Source organism: Pavona decussata, unplaced genomic scaffold (genome assembly GCF_977016875.1).
Source record: "Pavona decussata unplaced genomic scaffold, jaPavDecu1.1 SCAFFOLD_6, whole genome shotgun sequence".
Lineage (NCBI taxonomy): Eukaryota > Metazoa > Cnidaria > Anthozoa > Scleractinia > Agariciidae > Pavona > Pavona decussata.
The window spans coordinates 2,461,509-2,477,881 of NW_028145430.1; the positions used below are offsets into that span (position 1 = coordinate 2,461,509).

Consider the following 16,373-nt stretch of genomic DNA (forward strand, 5'->3'; position numbering starts at 1 on the left):
TCCGCGACTTTGAAATCTAAAGACAGGACCCGGGAGACGGCTGAAATCGAGCCTACACACGACACAGACGAGCGACTTGGCTTCCAAGCTGATATTTACATCCGTTGATTTAAAATAAGTCATATTCTAAAATATTGTACTTAACGATGTGCCAGTTCCCCGGTTAATACAGCCTGGAACAATTAAATTTATTTTTATTAAGGATGAGAAACTTTATCAGCCAATCGGAAGTAACTGTTCCCGCGACTGATGCAAATATTGCATTGTTCTCTTATACGCGAGAGTTGTAGATTTCTAAGCCGCTGAATTGTAATTTTATTGAACTTTGATCGACTTTCGTGCAAAAGTGCTGCTAGATCCTAACGATTTAAAACCGCAAACCTAAACATCAATGACTGAACTGTTTTTTTTTTTTAATATCAGAGCATTTGAGCCACTACCGGGTCAGCTTTATTCCTTGCTGAGTTTGGATTATTTTAGATTTTCAAAACTAAATCCTGGTTCACACTAGCAACATAACGACATAACAGCATAATGACATAACAACATAATCGCTTATGTCGGTAATGTGAACACTGACATTAAGACATAAGGTTAGGTGAACAGAATACTTTAAATATGGCGGAAGAAACGCTTGTTGCCTTTGCGATGATTTTGTTTCTTTTTCTTCGACGACGCCAAGTGAAAAAATTGCTCGAAGAAAAGAGTGGGTGCGTCCAGTATTTCAGGACTGCAACCTTCTTCCACGCGTTTTCTTTTTTCTATTGGTCTTTAAATTCTTTTATGCTTTTATCATAATCATACAATATTGGATAACTTCGAACCGCTTTAGCAAGTTCTTCTTCATCTACACGAGCCGCACCAAGGTCAATAAATTCTCTACGTCATGTCTGTCAACTCCACAGTAGCCGCCATATTAAAAATTGTGGTAATGCGAACTGGGTTCGACAAATCTTGTGGCGCTCTGATTGGTTCTTTTCTATGTCGTTATGTCACTGATTATCACACTTATTTCAGCTGAAATATAACATCATAACGACAGACATAACGACATAAGGAACATGCAAGGAAAAGATCAGTTTTTTTTCCATATGTGGTTATGTCCATGTCATTATGTTGCTATTATGTCATTATGTCTACATGTTCACACTACAAAAATAACGACATAATGACCTTTTTATGTCGTTTTGCTTATGTCGTTATGTCGTTATATCGCTAGTGTGAACCAGGCTTAACTGTATATCCTTCAGTTACTTACCTAGGCCTTCAAACTGACAAAGTATCAGCGAAATCGATTGATGACCGTGGCCACGATTTCTTTGATTTTCACTGACCATCACTGTAAGTTCCTATTATGAAACTCAACCCTGAATGTCTACCAAAAAATCTTAGATAAACCTTAAAGGCGCTCTTTAAGTTGCATTAAATAGCCTATTTTGAATTCTTATAGGGATTACCGCTGCACACCCGTTCTCAGCCACCCGTTCCCCGTTCCCCGTTCACCGTTTCTGGTCCCTGGTTTCCCTTTCCTAGTTTTAGTAACATCCATCATATTTCAATTTTCAAACTTACGATAGATTAAAATGGAAAATAAAAAAAGAAAATTCGGTCGAAATCCTTGTGGCATTTTTCATGTGGAAATAGAATAATGGATAATTGGACGATATCTATGCCATTTTTCCATTTTTTCATTTTTTGAGCAAAATGAAAAAAATGAAAAAATGGTGTGAATAAATATCCTTTTCTCATTTTTCTGTTTTTCTATTTTTTGGGGAAAAACGGAAAAAATAGAAAAATGATCCAGGACTCGGAGATTACTTTATTTGTCTCACTTTTCCAACAATAACAAGAAAATAAAAAAGTAGCAAAATAGTTTTCAGCCGTTAACAGTATTTTTTTTGTATTTTTGAATTTAGCGTCAAATTAGAAAAATAGAAAAATGATCGATTTTTCTGACCATTTTCTTTTTTTTTTCTTTTTTATTCTGTACTTTAAAATATGTAAATATGATGAGGATAAGAAATATTTCCTTTTTCTGTTTTGGTTGGAAAAATCAAAAATTAGTTTGGCCGAAGTGTGCACGGAATATATACTTATCAGTTATAATTTCAGAAAGACATCTTAACAGCCGACTGCAAAAAAAAAAAAAAAAAAAAAACCGCCTGCATGTATTTCGTTTCATTAAGTGATGCAATGAACAAACGTCTTACCAGAGTAGCGTACTGGGGATAAGAAAATAACAATGTTATGGCGCAAGAAATAAAGTGCAGAAAGAAAGCGCAATGCAATTAAATGGAGTCATCTTGAGAGATATGAAGGCCACAATATATCATTTTCCTTAGATGTTGCGCACAGGACACGTATATGATTTTATTAAAAGTGTAAATTGTTTCTGTGTCTGAAGAATAGTCCCCAAATGATTGAAATTTGTCAAACTATTTATTGCTAGCGCATTAACAATCACAAAGTAGAACTGTGTTGCTATGACACGATGGACACGACAATGGTATGAAACTCTATCCAGGGGCGTAGCGTGGGATTTTGAAGATGTACGCACGAGAATAAATTTTTCGTAAGCGCGAAAGTTGCTTATAACTAGGGGGGTCTGGGGGCATGTGTCTCGAAAAGAAAAAAAAAAACAAACAATGAAGACAGGTCACAAGCCAAGGGCGAGGTGTCACCGTTAAGACAGGCAAATTCCGTTACCAACCTGTCAATATCCACGTTCTTATGTCTATGTATATGGAGGATTGCTAAGGAGCTTATTTTTCGTCCATCATCGTACTTTGCAGAGGAGATTTTGGTCTCTTCATACTACTGAAGCTACATTCGGCAGTGCATGTAGACGCAGAATAAGTAAACAATGTTACGAGAGCAACATATTCACCGGGATGAAATTGGGAGTTTGCGTGGTCAAGAGTCTCAACCAAAGTCTGCGGCGTCACATTCGGATCCATGCCACTCCATTTGTGCTTCCATCTTGTGAGGCGTTTTTCCTATTTTTGCTTACCACTCAAACGCACTTTGCCATTATTGTGTAATGTGAAAATATGAAATATAATGTGAAAATATGAAATTATTACCCAGCAAATTTAATGAGAAAATTTTTCAGATCTCAGCTGTACGCACGGGCGTACGTGCGTATATGGACGCTACGCCCCTGCTATCGTATTAAAGATCACTGAAATTGGTCAGTTTCCCAATTTTTGATTCTTCCATAATGCTTCAGCGTCTTTCTTTTAAATTAAAGTACACCTTACTACCCACTTTTATCAATAAAATAAGTTTCCTTACTTGAATCTACATTTTTCGTTCCTCGGCGAAGTTTCTAAAATTTGCCCCATAAATGGCGGCCGAGGTTAAGCGGCTATTGTGACGTCTTCTCTTAAAGGGGAAGTATCGTAGGGTTTTTGACCTCTTTTGTTGAAAAATGGTGAAATAAGACCTTCACTTTGCTACAAAATAATTCTAGAACAACGAGAGGATAGAAATCAACTCAATTCTTGACAAGAACAACTCGTACTCTGGTCTAGCGCATTTTGGAAACAAATATACGAAAACTTGAAAAACATTAGCCTAACATTTTTCAAGTTTCAATCCATTCCGGCCAACTCTGTCTCTGGCCAGAGGCACTAAGGGACAGTTTTGCACTGGGGTGATAATTTATAACAAAAATTGACAAATAATTTTTTGTTTCTGTTAATTGTCAGAGAAACATTTTTGGGTTTTGAAAGGACATCAAATTTTCGTGATACTTCCCCTAATTTCTTTGAAGGAAGGGCACGCGTAAAATGATTTTGGAAGGTCTAGGCCACAATACTCTTACCATCATGTTTATGGCTTCTCGTCTATCCTTTTGTACATTTTTAGGATCTGTATGATAGACGTAAGCCCTGTGCTAAACCGTTGCATGTGTTTCTGTGTTGCGAGTTCAGTGGGTCTGTTTATGTGATCTCTTGTTGCTTCTTTTAAGCTGCTGTGGTTCTAATGCTGTATGAGGCATTGTAACTGGGTTTAACTGCGGTCGTTGCAGGAATTTGTGTCAGTGACATTTATGTAATGATAGGATCTGGAGCATCGTTTGGACCGAAACGTTTTTGTACTGCCACGCCTGATCATTTGTTCTGTTGCAAGATGTTTCTTATTATGGCCATGAGTTTTTTTGGACGATCCTTTTTTTCTTTCTTTAACGGCTGAAACTTCAGTATAAAGTTATATTACTAGCTTGCAGTGTTGTTTCAGGGGAGCCAAACAAATTCCTTTCGTTTGTTTAGACCAGTTTGTTGACAGTATTGAATTTGCAGGATCATAATTTCGATCCTCCTTGGATCGCATCAGTTGAAAGGGAAAAATTAAGTTGTGAGTTTATCTGTAGACAACGTCAGGTTTCTTCCCAAAATACAACTGAAGTATTGTTTATTTTTCGTTTCCTATTTATCTTTAATGCAGACACTATGGTTTGAAATGTGTTTGCTATTTATTCATTTTAAAACTAACATAACTTATATTTTGTTTCTATATTTTGTTTGCCATAGATCAGGAAAGCGCAATATTTATGATTTATTGATTTCGAGTTATTTTTTGCTTATTGTTGTCATGTATCGGAGAAAAATGCCTAATAGCCGTTTGAAGCAATCGAAACACATTCGCGAAGTAAAGCTCGTGACTTTCATTATAATATATTGTGAATGCCCTCACCACTGATTTTTCTGTTATGCGCACGGTATGGACAAGTCTTTTGAAAAGAAAATTACCTTTATTGGCTTTATATTTATCTTAATTATCTTAGTTTACCTTTCATGTTACAGGTATTTACACAAAAACCAGTTACAGAATTTACCACAGGATGTTTTTCATCAAAATACTAAGTTGAAAGATCTGTAAGTAGTTTGAATTCCCAAATGTTACATAATATAAAATGCGCTCTGAAAGAAATTTATAGTTGATAATATGGTAATAATGGACTTTTAGGACTTATCGCCACTAAAATGATCTCTGACAGATCTACTCCTGAAAGGATTAAAATTTGACACCCTCCAATTCATAAAATCTGTTGACCGTCCCAACGTCTTTTCTACATTTTCTCTTGACAGAGATCTAAGACATTTTGTCTTCCGCATGAATCCATACACTGACAGCTGCAAAATAAAGCTATACATGCATAGTTTGGGAGTTTGTTTGTATATACTATAGTATGATAAAAACTAATATTAGAAAACTAGCCTTTCTTTGTTAAAAGTGATGTTGACGGTTTTTGAAACAACCCAAAATGAATTCAGAAGAACAATAAAGAATATAAGCACAACGGTGAACTTTGCGATACCCCAATGGACTTTCGCCCTCGTAGACTTTATTTAGAAAACCTGATTCAGTAACAGCTTAACGTGAACTAATCAGTCCTGTTCTTATTTAATATTTCGCTTTGGAAAAAATGCAAGAAATAACATTAAGGTACTGGGTGATAAGCTGATAAAAGAAACCAGAAATTCCTGCCAATAAAATCATGTTTGATAAATTTCATGACCCACTGGGTCACAGTAAACAAACCAATGACACGACATGGACAATCTATCTCTTATACGCTATAACATAAGCAAAAGAAACAATATTCACATAGAAAACATAGGCCTGTTCAGAGTACCAGGCAAAAGCTTCAGAAATATCGCATTCCTGACGAAAGCCAAAACACAAACGAAAATAACAGAAAAAATTGTGATAGAACCAACAAGCATCTATAAATGAAAAACCCTCACCGCGCTCACTGCGGCAGAATTAAGGCAAAATTCCGGCCCCACTCAAATAGAACTTTCCCGACCTGCCGGACTCGGTCTTAAAAACGTAATGAAGATGGACATACCAGCACTACTTAAAGAAATATCTTTAACCTTAATGCAGAACAATTTAGAAACACGGAAAAAGATCCGCAGATCCGACTAACGACACAACTAAGAAGCGAATGCTCGCGAGAGAAACGGAAGCAGTGTTGTAGAACTGAGCAACCCCTACAATGGTACAAAGGCTTCTTGGGCTGAACCGGCTTGGGTAACTTCCTCTTAGCACCTTTAGCGGCTTCAATAACTTTCGGATTCTACGATGGGGACTCCAAACCGACAACCTTGTGATCTCATCGAAAACAGTAAATTAAGCGCGAAGTCGAAGACGGAACACCCAGCGTCTCTTAGGGAAGCAGTTTCGGTCAAATCCAAAATATAACTGGCGAAATTGCAGAGGCTGCGCGGGAAGGTGTGGAACTTCTTTCTTTGCCTAGACCCACTGGGGCCAACGTCTCCAAGCCGAAGAGTACCTACCAACAGTGCTATGACCAGTCTAGGAAAGAATCAGGTCAAATAGAAGCCGAACTCGGGCAAACAAACCAGGACGAGCAGCTGCTGAGCTTCACCCCAAATGCCAAAATAACGAATATCTGGCAAAATAAATATACAAAACAAAAGGAAAATCACTAACCAGGTAACCAGGAAACTCGAAAACATAACAAAACTTTTTTTACAGATATAAGTTTTTCCACGAAATAACAGGAAATGTTCGCGAGAAATTAGAAAAAAAAAAGAGCAACCGAGGGAAAATTACGCAAGCACGGGATAAGAGCAAAACGAGGGAACACCACGCCACCCGAACTGTAAACAAATCGAAAAGGGGTGGACTACGATTACACAGCTTGGAGAAAAACCCGCGACTCCGGAATCCTGGTCAGAAAAGAATTAAAGGGAAGACAAAGGGAAAAAAAGACGTTCAAAACAATACTAACCGAGTGGAGAAGTTCAGCGGAAATTGAGTCGTAACGGCAACATATTGAACGAAAGGCACCTAGTGAGCACGGAGGATGCCTTCTGTACGCTATCCGCTTGCCTTGACGTCAGTTCAATTAGTAGATCTAGCAACATGGGCCCCGCAGTTGCTCGAAGCATGGTTAGCGCTAGCCCGAGTTAAATACCATGAAAATCTATAGGTTTTAATACCTCTTAACCAATGGTTAGCGCTAACCATGCTTCGAGCAACTCATCCCTGGGAAGGACGATGGAATCTCTCACAAAAGGCGCAAAATGAGTAGGACCGCTATACAGGAAAAGCCAAAAAGAAGTGGAAGGCCAGTCGAAACAACAACGGTCCCCACCTTTTAAATCTGGCCACATGCGAATTACAATGAGAACAAAAATGGTCCACGGAATACGCATGCCCTTCTGCGTCGAACCACTGAAAATCCGCAGGATTCAGGCTCCAGTTATCTCGGTCGGGAAACCTACTGAGCAAATCGGCACAGGCATTTTGGTCACTGGTAACCACTGTGACAGGCATAACTTGTATATGTCACTGCTAAAACCTGCTGCTAATCCGGCTTGGGACTGCCAACAGCAAGGACACGCGTAGCCCCCATATTGTCCGGATCCACACAGACTTTCACCCTCCGAAGGCTAGACCTCTCAGCGTAAGACTGCAAAACGACGATTACTGCTTTAAGTTCGCGATAAGTGGAAGTCGTGCCAATGTCAGCTGCAGCTTAAACATGCCATGCACTGGATCGTTTCCCACGGTGGCTACTGATAACCGCCAAATGCAAATTCGCCGGTATAACTAGCTACATCGGCACAAAAAATACACCTCTAACGGTCTACCTATTGAAGGAATCGATATGCTGCAGCCAAACCTTTTCAGCTCATGTTATAATGCCGCGATAAAAATAAACGACACATCCCAAGAAGGACTAGAATGAATAAAAACTATATTTTTCTGGTGAAAAACGGAGAGATAGGAACAACCGCCAAGGAGAGGGAAATCAGAATGAAACCCGCGAGGCGAGCTAGATCCATGTAGCTTCCGCGGCCTACCAAAATCAAGGAAGGCAGGGTACGCTCCAATTTTTTCTAATTCAGTGATACGGAATTTGAAATATGTGTTGAATAATGTTGATCACGATAACTAGCCACGTCCCCATTTGGACGGACTCCCAGCACGACATGCTCGCGTTCTGTAAGGGACCAGCCGAGGATAAGTCAGAACGTGGGATAAGACTGCAAGTGCGAGAAGACACGTGGTCAAGATGGCCGAAAATGTCATCATCCAGGTACACTAAACAGTTGTGGGACATAAAACGCAACCTCATAATCAGGGCATGCAAAAGCTTTGTAAAATAATAAGAAGCGGTACTGCGACCAAAAGGCGAAACGGTAAGGGTAGATAACCTAACGACTCCCTCTTAATTCCAGGAAAAAGTTTAACTTAAGAACTGCTTATGAGGCCCAGAAATGTCTACAGAGTGAAAGCCACACTTCAAGTCCCAAATAAAAAACAGGGAACGCAAACCCTGTTAACGAGATCTGAGCTTAATCAAATAAAATTTAACTGCTGGTAGGCAAAGTTTCTTGAACTCAGCAACAGTGGGAGGGTAATCGTGCTCTTCGGTCAAATATTCCTGCAACAAATCGAGAATACAGTACTGCAGCTGCTTGAACAAACTGAGGGTTCATCAAAGTGGACTTGCTATTCGACAAGAATTAAACTAAAAGGGTAAGAAATAATGCTGTTGGACGATTATAAAGAAGAAAAAAGGCGGAGCCTCTTTAGAGTCCCCTCCCAAAACACCGCCGACTGTGCTAAACGACCCTTAACGCCTGACTCTTTCGAAGAATACTCTGATTTCTTGTGATTGCAACAATGAACTAAAAAAGCAGAAACTTCATCGCCCAAGGCAGAGCCACTTGCAACGTTCCTCACCTTTACCCGGACACGAAGACCCCAAGTGACCTTATTCACACCACAAAAAGTAGAAAAAATATATGAAAAAGAAAATAGGAAATTGAATTTAAAAAGAGGGGAAAATGTAAATGAAATGCAGAGCCTGGGAAACGTACTGGAGTGAGAGTGACTAACGGCAAAAATACCAAGTATTTCAACCCGTATATCAGAGCGACTGATAGTGGCTAATATAACAAAACGACTAATGAATTCTTCATGTCTATGGAAATCACTAATGAACAGTAATGAGCACTAATGATCTCTACATGTCTATGAGAATAATCCGTAGAAACGCATTATCTCTTATACTTCGTACCGGAGATAATTGGCATTCTACGCTATAAAAAAAGGAAAGGAAACAATGTTCACTTGGAGAACATAGACCTGCTTCAAGTACCAGGGAAAAAAGCCAGAGGTACAAACTATCCAAACTACAGTGTAAGAGAAAACAGATAAATACTCAACTTAAAACAAGGATCAACTGGACGGGCGCTCTGCTGGCCACGCGACGCCGGGCCCTGAGCAAAGACCACACGAATCAGGTAGAATCAAGTCGAATTAGAATAAGCACCGCAACCAGAATCATAACCAGGATATTTGTGGAATCATTTACGAACACGCTTCTTCTCGGACTCCTTTACTTTTTTCTCAGCCTTTTTTTCGGAACGAAACAACCTTTTCTCAACCTCGGCGTCGAATGCCAACTCATCAGATTAATATTCCTGCACAGAAGCCCAACTGAAGTCCTCTTGTTGGGTATTTTAATAGCTTTTATTATCTTATAGATACGAGGGGAAATGCCTTCTGCGATAACATTCTTCGTCTTCTCAACGGCGTTGCTATTCAGAGCCTCCTTTGCGGTTTCAGCACGGCCTCGGCGTGCATAAATTGCTGCTTGTTGCCTTTACTCCAAAAAAGGTATCGGTTGCGCCTAGCACGCTTAACAGCGACCTTAAACTGTCCACGTGTGAATAAACAAGAGACGAAATCTGCCTTAAAACAGACCCCATAGACTCGGCGACCTTCTTAAAAACCACAGCGTGAAAACCGAAGGAGGAAGCAGGACTTATCTCCGGCAAAACAGAAACGGGAGGATTCTCTTTCGAAGCTGCCAGTGAAAATGAAAACGTAAAGCCTGGCATACAGTACTGGAGTGAGAGCGACTAACGGCACAAATACAACTATTTATACCCGAATAGCAGAGTGACTGATAGTGGCTAATATAACAAAAGCGCTAATGAATTCTACATCCTTAAGGGAATAACCCGTAGAAAGACATTATCTCCTATACTTCTTACCGGAGATAATTTGCACTGTCTAGAATCCGTAACTTACCGAGAAAACGAGGTTAGTAATATATTTATTATATCTCTCTGGTTAATCGGACGCGCAGGAAAAGGACTACTTTCAAAATTAGCGGGCCGTACAGTGAAATACGTCCCGCAAAAATTGGCCAATAACACCGCGCGTACTAACTAAGGGAATTTATAATAAATTTCGATACCTCGACAACAACAAGTTAGGATTGTTGTATCTACGATTTTATTTTTTATTTAGTCTTCTTTTGGTATAGTTGTTGCTTGTTCTATTATTTGATTTTCTGGTCTTCTGAGCCTTTCCCTTTCCCGTCACTTTCCATGTGCTTGTATTGCTAGAGTTTGAAATTTGACCTTTATTAAGCCCAGTACCGAACAACCTTCACGTTTTAAATAAGTAACAGCAAGTTCTGCAGAATTGTTTTCAGTAAAAATACAAATATATGGTTAACTAAAAGATAAAAAGAGAAAAAACAACTAGAAATAGTTGGCAATTCTCTGCTGAATGTTAAATAGTTCTTAAGTTTTTTAAAGAAACAGCAGCAACCAGTTTCCACGAGTGCCGTTAAGAAACTTTTAACAGTTCCCCTGATGTATTGAGTGGCTCATGCTCTCATCCCCACGACGACCTTTTAATGCTGTGTTGCTCACACTCAAACAAGACAAGCGCTAATTCTCAGCAGCCCAGGAAGTTGCGTTTTAACGAAAAGCTGCGATACCAACGTTGAATAGGCCTTCCAACGTAACTTTTTTATTCTTTCTTTCCTCACTTTTCAACAACATACGAACAACAAATAACGATTGCGTTTTTACTACAGTTAATTACGGCGATCACCAACAGACTTTGAGAATAAAAACCAACAACATGTATGAACATCCACCAATCAAAGTCAAAGGACGGGAACTTTAGACCCCATTAGGCTAAACTTCCTTGTTTTCTTCCCTGCTATAATTAACTGCAGTGAAAAACAACCGTTTGTGGAATCTTCATGATCAACTTTCACAGCTCGCATGCTATTGAAAGGCGTAGTAACCTCTCTTTGATTTATTTGTTCGCAGGCGTTTGGATGAGAATCAGTTGCAGGATTTGCCACCAGCAATATTTGGTCAAAATATCCTGTTGGAAGGGCTGTAAGTAGGATTTCATTACCCAACGATAAGTATAAGTTACTTTTACCTTTCGTGCGCCAACGGTGGAGAGAAGAGCAAGTCTGAATCAAGGAAAATAACAAAAAAGAAGAGAGAGATGTAGTCCTATAAATCTTTGAGATATGCTGGCAACCTCAAAATTATCTCACCTTTCCTAAAGTTTATCTTCCAGAAGAGAACCCAACAATCTATGAAGTAGAACTAACCGTTTTATAAACTTGAACAATCGTTACAGAGAATGCAAGGAGGAAAACACCATCCCAATTCATTTTAAATTACTAGGAACGAGAGACTGTTGGAACCAAAAACTGTTCTTATATTAGATTATTTGATGTTTGGCGCTAGCTACGGCTATTCGTGGACCAAATAATAGAAACAAACATATACACCTTTGTCTAGAATTTAAAATGCCTTCTCTGAACATCAAGAGCACCAAACCGGTATGCAGCTCATGAGTATACAGGGGATGGTCGACAATGTCAAGGGAATCGCCAATATTCGAGACCTAGTACAACAATTTACACAAATATACTCATAAAAATTGGGAAATCTCTATGGTAAATACGGTCCATTGCAGTTAATTCAATCGTAATTATCTGTTATTATAGATATGGTCAAGCTTTCCTAGCAAGTCATCAAATGCAGCTTTCCTACTAATTGGTGTTTCTAAACTGAAAGTTGTTGTTGTTTTGATTCGTAAATTAGTTATATCTCAGGTTCCTAATCTAAGTGTCCAGGGGCTTGGACCTTGCCATGCCTACCATGTGGTTGCGTTGATTTTGTTTTTCGGTCTACTAGGCTAGTTGCCAGTTCGTTTATAGACAATAAAAATCTCGTTACCTCTCGACATTGGTTCAAAATCGTCATAATTGTGGGAGTTCTAGTAAATTCAAAAACTAAAATTATTCATTCGATTCACTTTTTTATTTGGGTCTATCTCCCTTTTGCGAAATAAAATGCGCAAGGTACTACTTTTTCAACGCACTAGCATAGCCCTTGTTGTTCTCATGAAATCTTTTCTTTTTATGGCCGTTTTCGTTGCCGTCGCCGCCGTGTTTTCGTAAGATCCCTAAATGAGCTCGTCTTCGGAGGACTAGAAGCGAGCTTGCGTTGAGGGAGACGTTTTTACAAAAGACAGTTTGTTGTATATATTTTCGTCAGAAATACGAAATATTTGGGTCAGATACGGAATTAAACCTCACAGAATTTTAAGAATTGAACTGTTGAAGTTGTAAGGTATCCGAGTTGACTCATCAATCAAGCTTCGATTTAGAAGGAGGCTCGAAAGGGTTTTTGGCTGCAAGAAAGCGCGTAGCCCACCCACCTAGCCAAGGTGCACGCGTCAGCTGAATGAATCCAAATTTCTATCAAAAGTCGTGCGCAGCGTACACCAGGCCGCGGTTGATCAAACAGCGGATAACTCTCTATCCAGCGAATAAAATGTACTCGTTGGAGTACACTTTATCCGCTGGAGAGAAAATTTTATCCATTAGATAGAGTTATCTGCTCTTTGAAGAACTTAAGGGTCAGATTTTTAAATGCGGCGTAACATCGCGCGAACCGCAAACAAAGCCGTCTGTCGGAAACACTATTTTTTTTTATCTCGAGATTTTCTGCCATGATTTATTTTTATATTTTGTATCAAAAGAGTCAGGAAAACTGGGTAAGGCCCGGTTCATACGTCGAACTTTACATGAGCCGAACCTAATCATTTGGTTCGGCGCATGTAAAGATCGACGTATGAATCAGTTAGGATCGACAGATTTGTATTTGGGTCGACCCACCGTTCTATTCGACTGCGCCAGTCGAATAGAACGGCAAAAGTTCGACTTTGATTCATACGTCGAACTTTACATGTGCCGAACCAAATGCATACATTACGTATAAATTATATAATTTATATCTATCCCAGAGGTCTGCGCGTTCCATCGACTTGGCATGCGCAAAGGACCTCATTCTGAACAAGATGGCGGGAAAAGAGGAACGTGCTTGTTCTTTTTGTTTAGAAACAACTAATTATACTTGTCTGAGATGCGAAAGATTTTAAAAAAAGAATATATTCTTGATGTGCACACGCACTTCAAACCGACAGAAACTTTCCAATACAGGCTACATCAAAGGCGAAGCGTCAAGACTACTCAGAACAAAATCTTCAAAACAACATTTGAAGAAAACATTACTCTATTCAAACAGAGATTACGCTACAGAGGTTAACTCGATAACCTTATAGATAAAACTCTCTCAGAAGTCAATTTCAGCGAGACAATGTCAGCACTACAAAACAAACAAAAAACGCACAAAAACATTTTGCCGTTTGTTACGGAATATCGCCCTTCAGTGCCTAACCTAAAACTATTCAGATGAGTAAATGGCACTTGATAGAAAATCAGCCTCTACTAAGAGAGATCTATAAAGACCCTTCCCTACTTTCGTACAGAAAAGGGAGATCTTTGAAAGACGTACTCGTAAGAGCAAATTAGTATTGAAGGTCATATTCTTCCTATCTCGACCAATAGAAGCCGTGTTTGGCCTGTCTTCATTATTTTAATAATAATAATAATAATAATAATAATAATAATAATAATAATAATAATAATATTAATAATAATTTATAATTTTAACATTAACTCAAAAGCGCTTTACATGAATTTAAAAATTTTATATAAAAATATAACAACTATAAAAAATTATAAGAGATATCAATAAAGACTAATACTAAAATTCAATTTTACCAAACAAGCTTTTCCATGTCAGAACTCATCTTTCCCGCCATTTTGAATCTTGTTGAGAAAAACAACAGCCGCTGACCACGAAAATCTACTTTCTCGCTTGAGCTTTAATTAAGTTCGACTTCAGTTAGGTTCGACGTCTGAATCAACTGCCGAACTTAATTATTTGGGTCGACCTTAATAGGTATTAGGTTCGGCTCATGTAAAGTTCGACGTATGAACCGGGCCTTAGGGACTGTGAACTTTCAGCTGTAGAGTATTTGAGCTGGACGTCGATTGATTTACTCCGAAGGTCATGGCAACGAATTCCTTGCTATTTAAAATTGGAATTTCAAAGAATGCTATCTGTTAATTGTGCAAAATAGACCAGGATATACATGAATGTTTAGGTTTTAGAGGAGAAAAAGATGATGGGTTATCCTGCTTCTTGTAAGATATCATCTATCAGAGAATATGTGCAACAGCTGAAATATAATTTAGAAATTAAAAGACAGACTAAAAAAGAATAAATTTTAACAGAAGTGGTTCAAAATACTCCATGCAATTTAATTGCTCCATGAGTGGCCAAATGTTTTCCCCACTCTACGCCTTTCACATTTCTTTAACCTCCCTCCCCCCCCCCCCCCGCCCCTCCCCCCATAACATTGAGCGTATTGAATAGTTTGGGGCCTAACACCTAGGATCAGGTTTCCCCGCCCCCACTCCCCTCCCCTCCCCTCCCCTCCCCTCCCCTCTCGCCCTTAAAAGGCTCTATAGGTTTGAATGTCAGTATCTAATCGGGGACAGCCCAAGCTCAGTATCCTATAAAAGGATCCTCGTATTGATTTTTATAATTAATGTTAAAAAAATTCACTTCAGTTCTCAAAATCCTAGCCACCGGCCATACATATGGAAATAAACTTTGCACTGTCGTCGCCATTCCCATGCATGCGGCTTTTTCAGCTGAAGCGGGCAAGTATCCCATTTCGGCACCGCAGTAATTTTTTCGGCATTTGCAAAATCAAATTTCACAAGTACCTCCAAAAGTCACTGAATAACAGGAGCAATTTTTATCATTTACCTGCAATTCGACGTTTGAAAACCCTTTTGCCTAGCTTTTTCGCATGCCATTGAATTTGCGGTAATTTCGGCTGAAGAGATTTCATAATTTCAGAAAGACATGTTGAAAAAAAAAAAAAAGAAAGAGTGCATGTATTTCGTTTCATCAAGTGATGCAATGAACAAACGTCTAAACAGAGTAGCGTCCTGGGCATACGAAAACAACAATGTTATGGCGCAAGAAATAAAGTGCAGAAAGAAAGCGCAATGCAATTAAATGGAGTCATCTTGAGAGATATTAAGGCCACGAAATATCCTTTTCTTTAGATGTTGCGCATAGGACGCGTATATGATTTTATTGAAAGTGTAACTGAATTGTTTTCGTGTCTGAAGAACAGTTCCCAAATGATTTAAATTGGTCAAACTATTTATTGCTAGCGCATTACAATCACAAAGCAGAACTTTGTTCCTATGTCACGATGGACATGACTACGGTATAGGTTCCATCGTTATTACTGAAATTTGTCAGTTTTCGTTCATAATGCTTCAACGCCTTTCTTTTAAATTAAGGTGCACCTAACTACCCACTTTTTCGCCTAAATAAGTCTACTTACAATTCAAAAAAAAATAGATTAGCTTAAATCTACATTTTCCGTTGCTCGGCGAAGTTTCGAAAATTTGCGCTATAAACGGCGGCCGAGGTTTGAGCAAAATGGGTCCAGCAGATATTGTGACGTCTTCTCAGGAATCGAGGACCTTATTTCTCTGAAGGAAGGGCATGCGTAAAATGATTTTGGAAGGCCTAGGCAACAATACTCTTTTTAACATGTTCGTCGCTTCTCGTCTCGCCTTTTCGACCGTTTTATGTTCTTGTACATATTTGGCGTGTTAATATGATAATTTGGAGGATGTGCATGATAGTAAGCCCTGTGTTTAGCCGTCGCATGTGTTTCTGTGTTACGAGTTCAGTTGTTGATTCTTTTTAGCGGCTGTGGTTTCGTATGCTGCATGAAGTATTTTAGCTGGGTTCAACTGGGGTTGTTTTCTGACCACCTCTTGTTGAGACTTATGAAATAACAGAATCTGAAGCATTGTTTGAACCAGGAAATTAGCTTTACTGATAGTTTTGTACTGCCAGGCCTAGCCATTTGATCTTGTTGCAAGATGGTGCGTTTCTTGTTGCGGCCATGAGTCTTTTAACAAGCTTCTTTTCCGCGCTGAAACGTCTTTAAAAGCTATGCAGCGTCCAGTGTTGCGTTGGGGGAGCTGCATAACTTTTTTTCTTTCGTGTTTACTAGACCAGTTTATTGACAGTTTTAAATTTGTAAGACCATAGTTTATCTTTACACTACGTCAGGTTTCTTCCCATAATGAAACTGAAGTATTGTTT

General features: G+C 38.9%; 1 protein-coding gene across 3 annotated transcripts in view; it reads left to right on the top strand.

The window, feature by feature from the left end:
• The window catches only part of LOC146489148 (uncharacterized), a 265,653-nt gene that overhangs the window by 53,471 nt on the left and 195,809 nt on the right, over window positions 1–16,373 (top strand). For all 3 annotated transcript variants that reach the window (XM_085106569.1, XM_085106560.1, XM_085106577.1), the window contains exon 8: window positions 4,809–4,880. In XM_085106569.1, coding sequence (XP_084962695.1) covers window positions 4,809–4,880 — 72 coding nt within the window. The remainder of the gene's footprint in view (window positions 1–4,808; window positions 4,881–16,373) is intronic.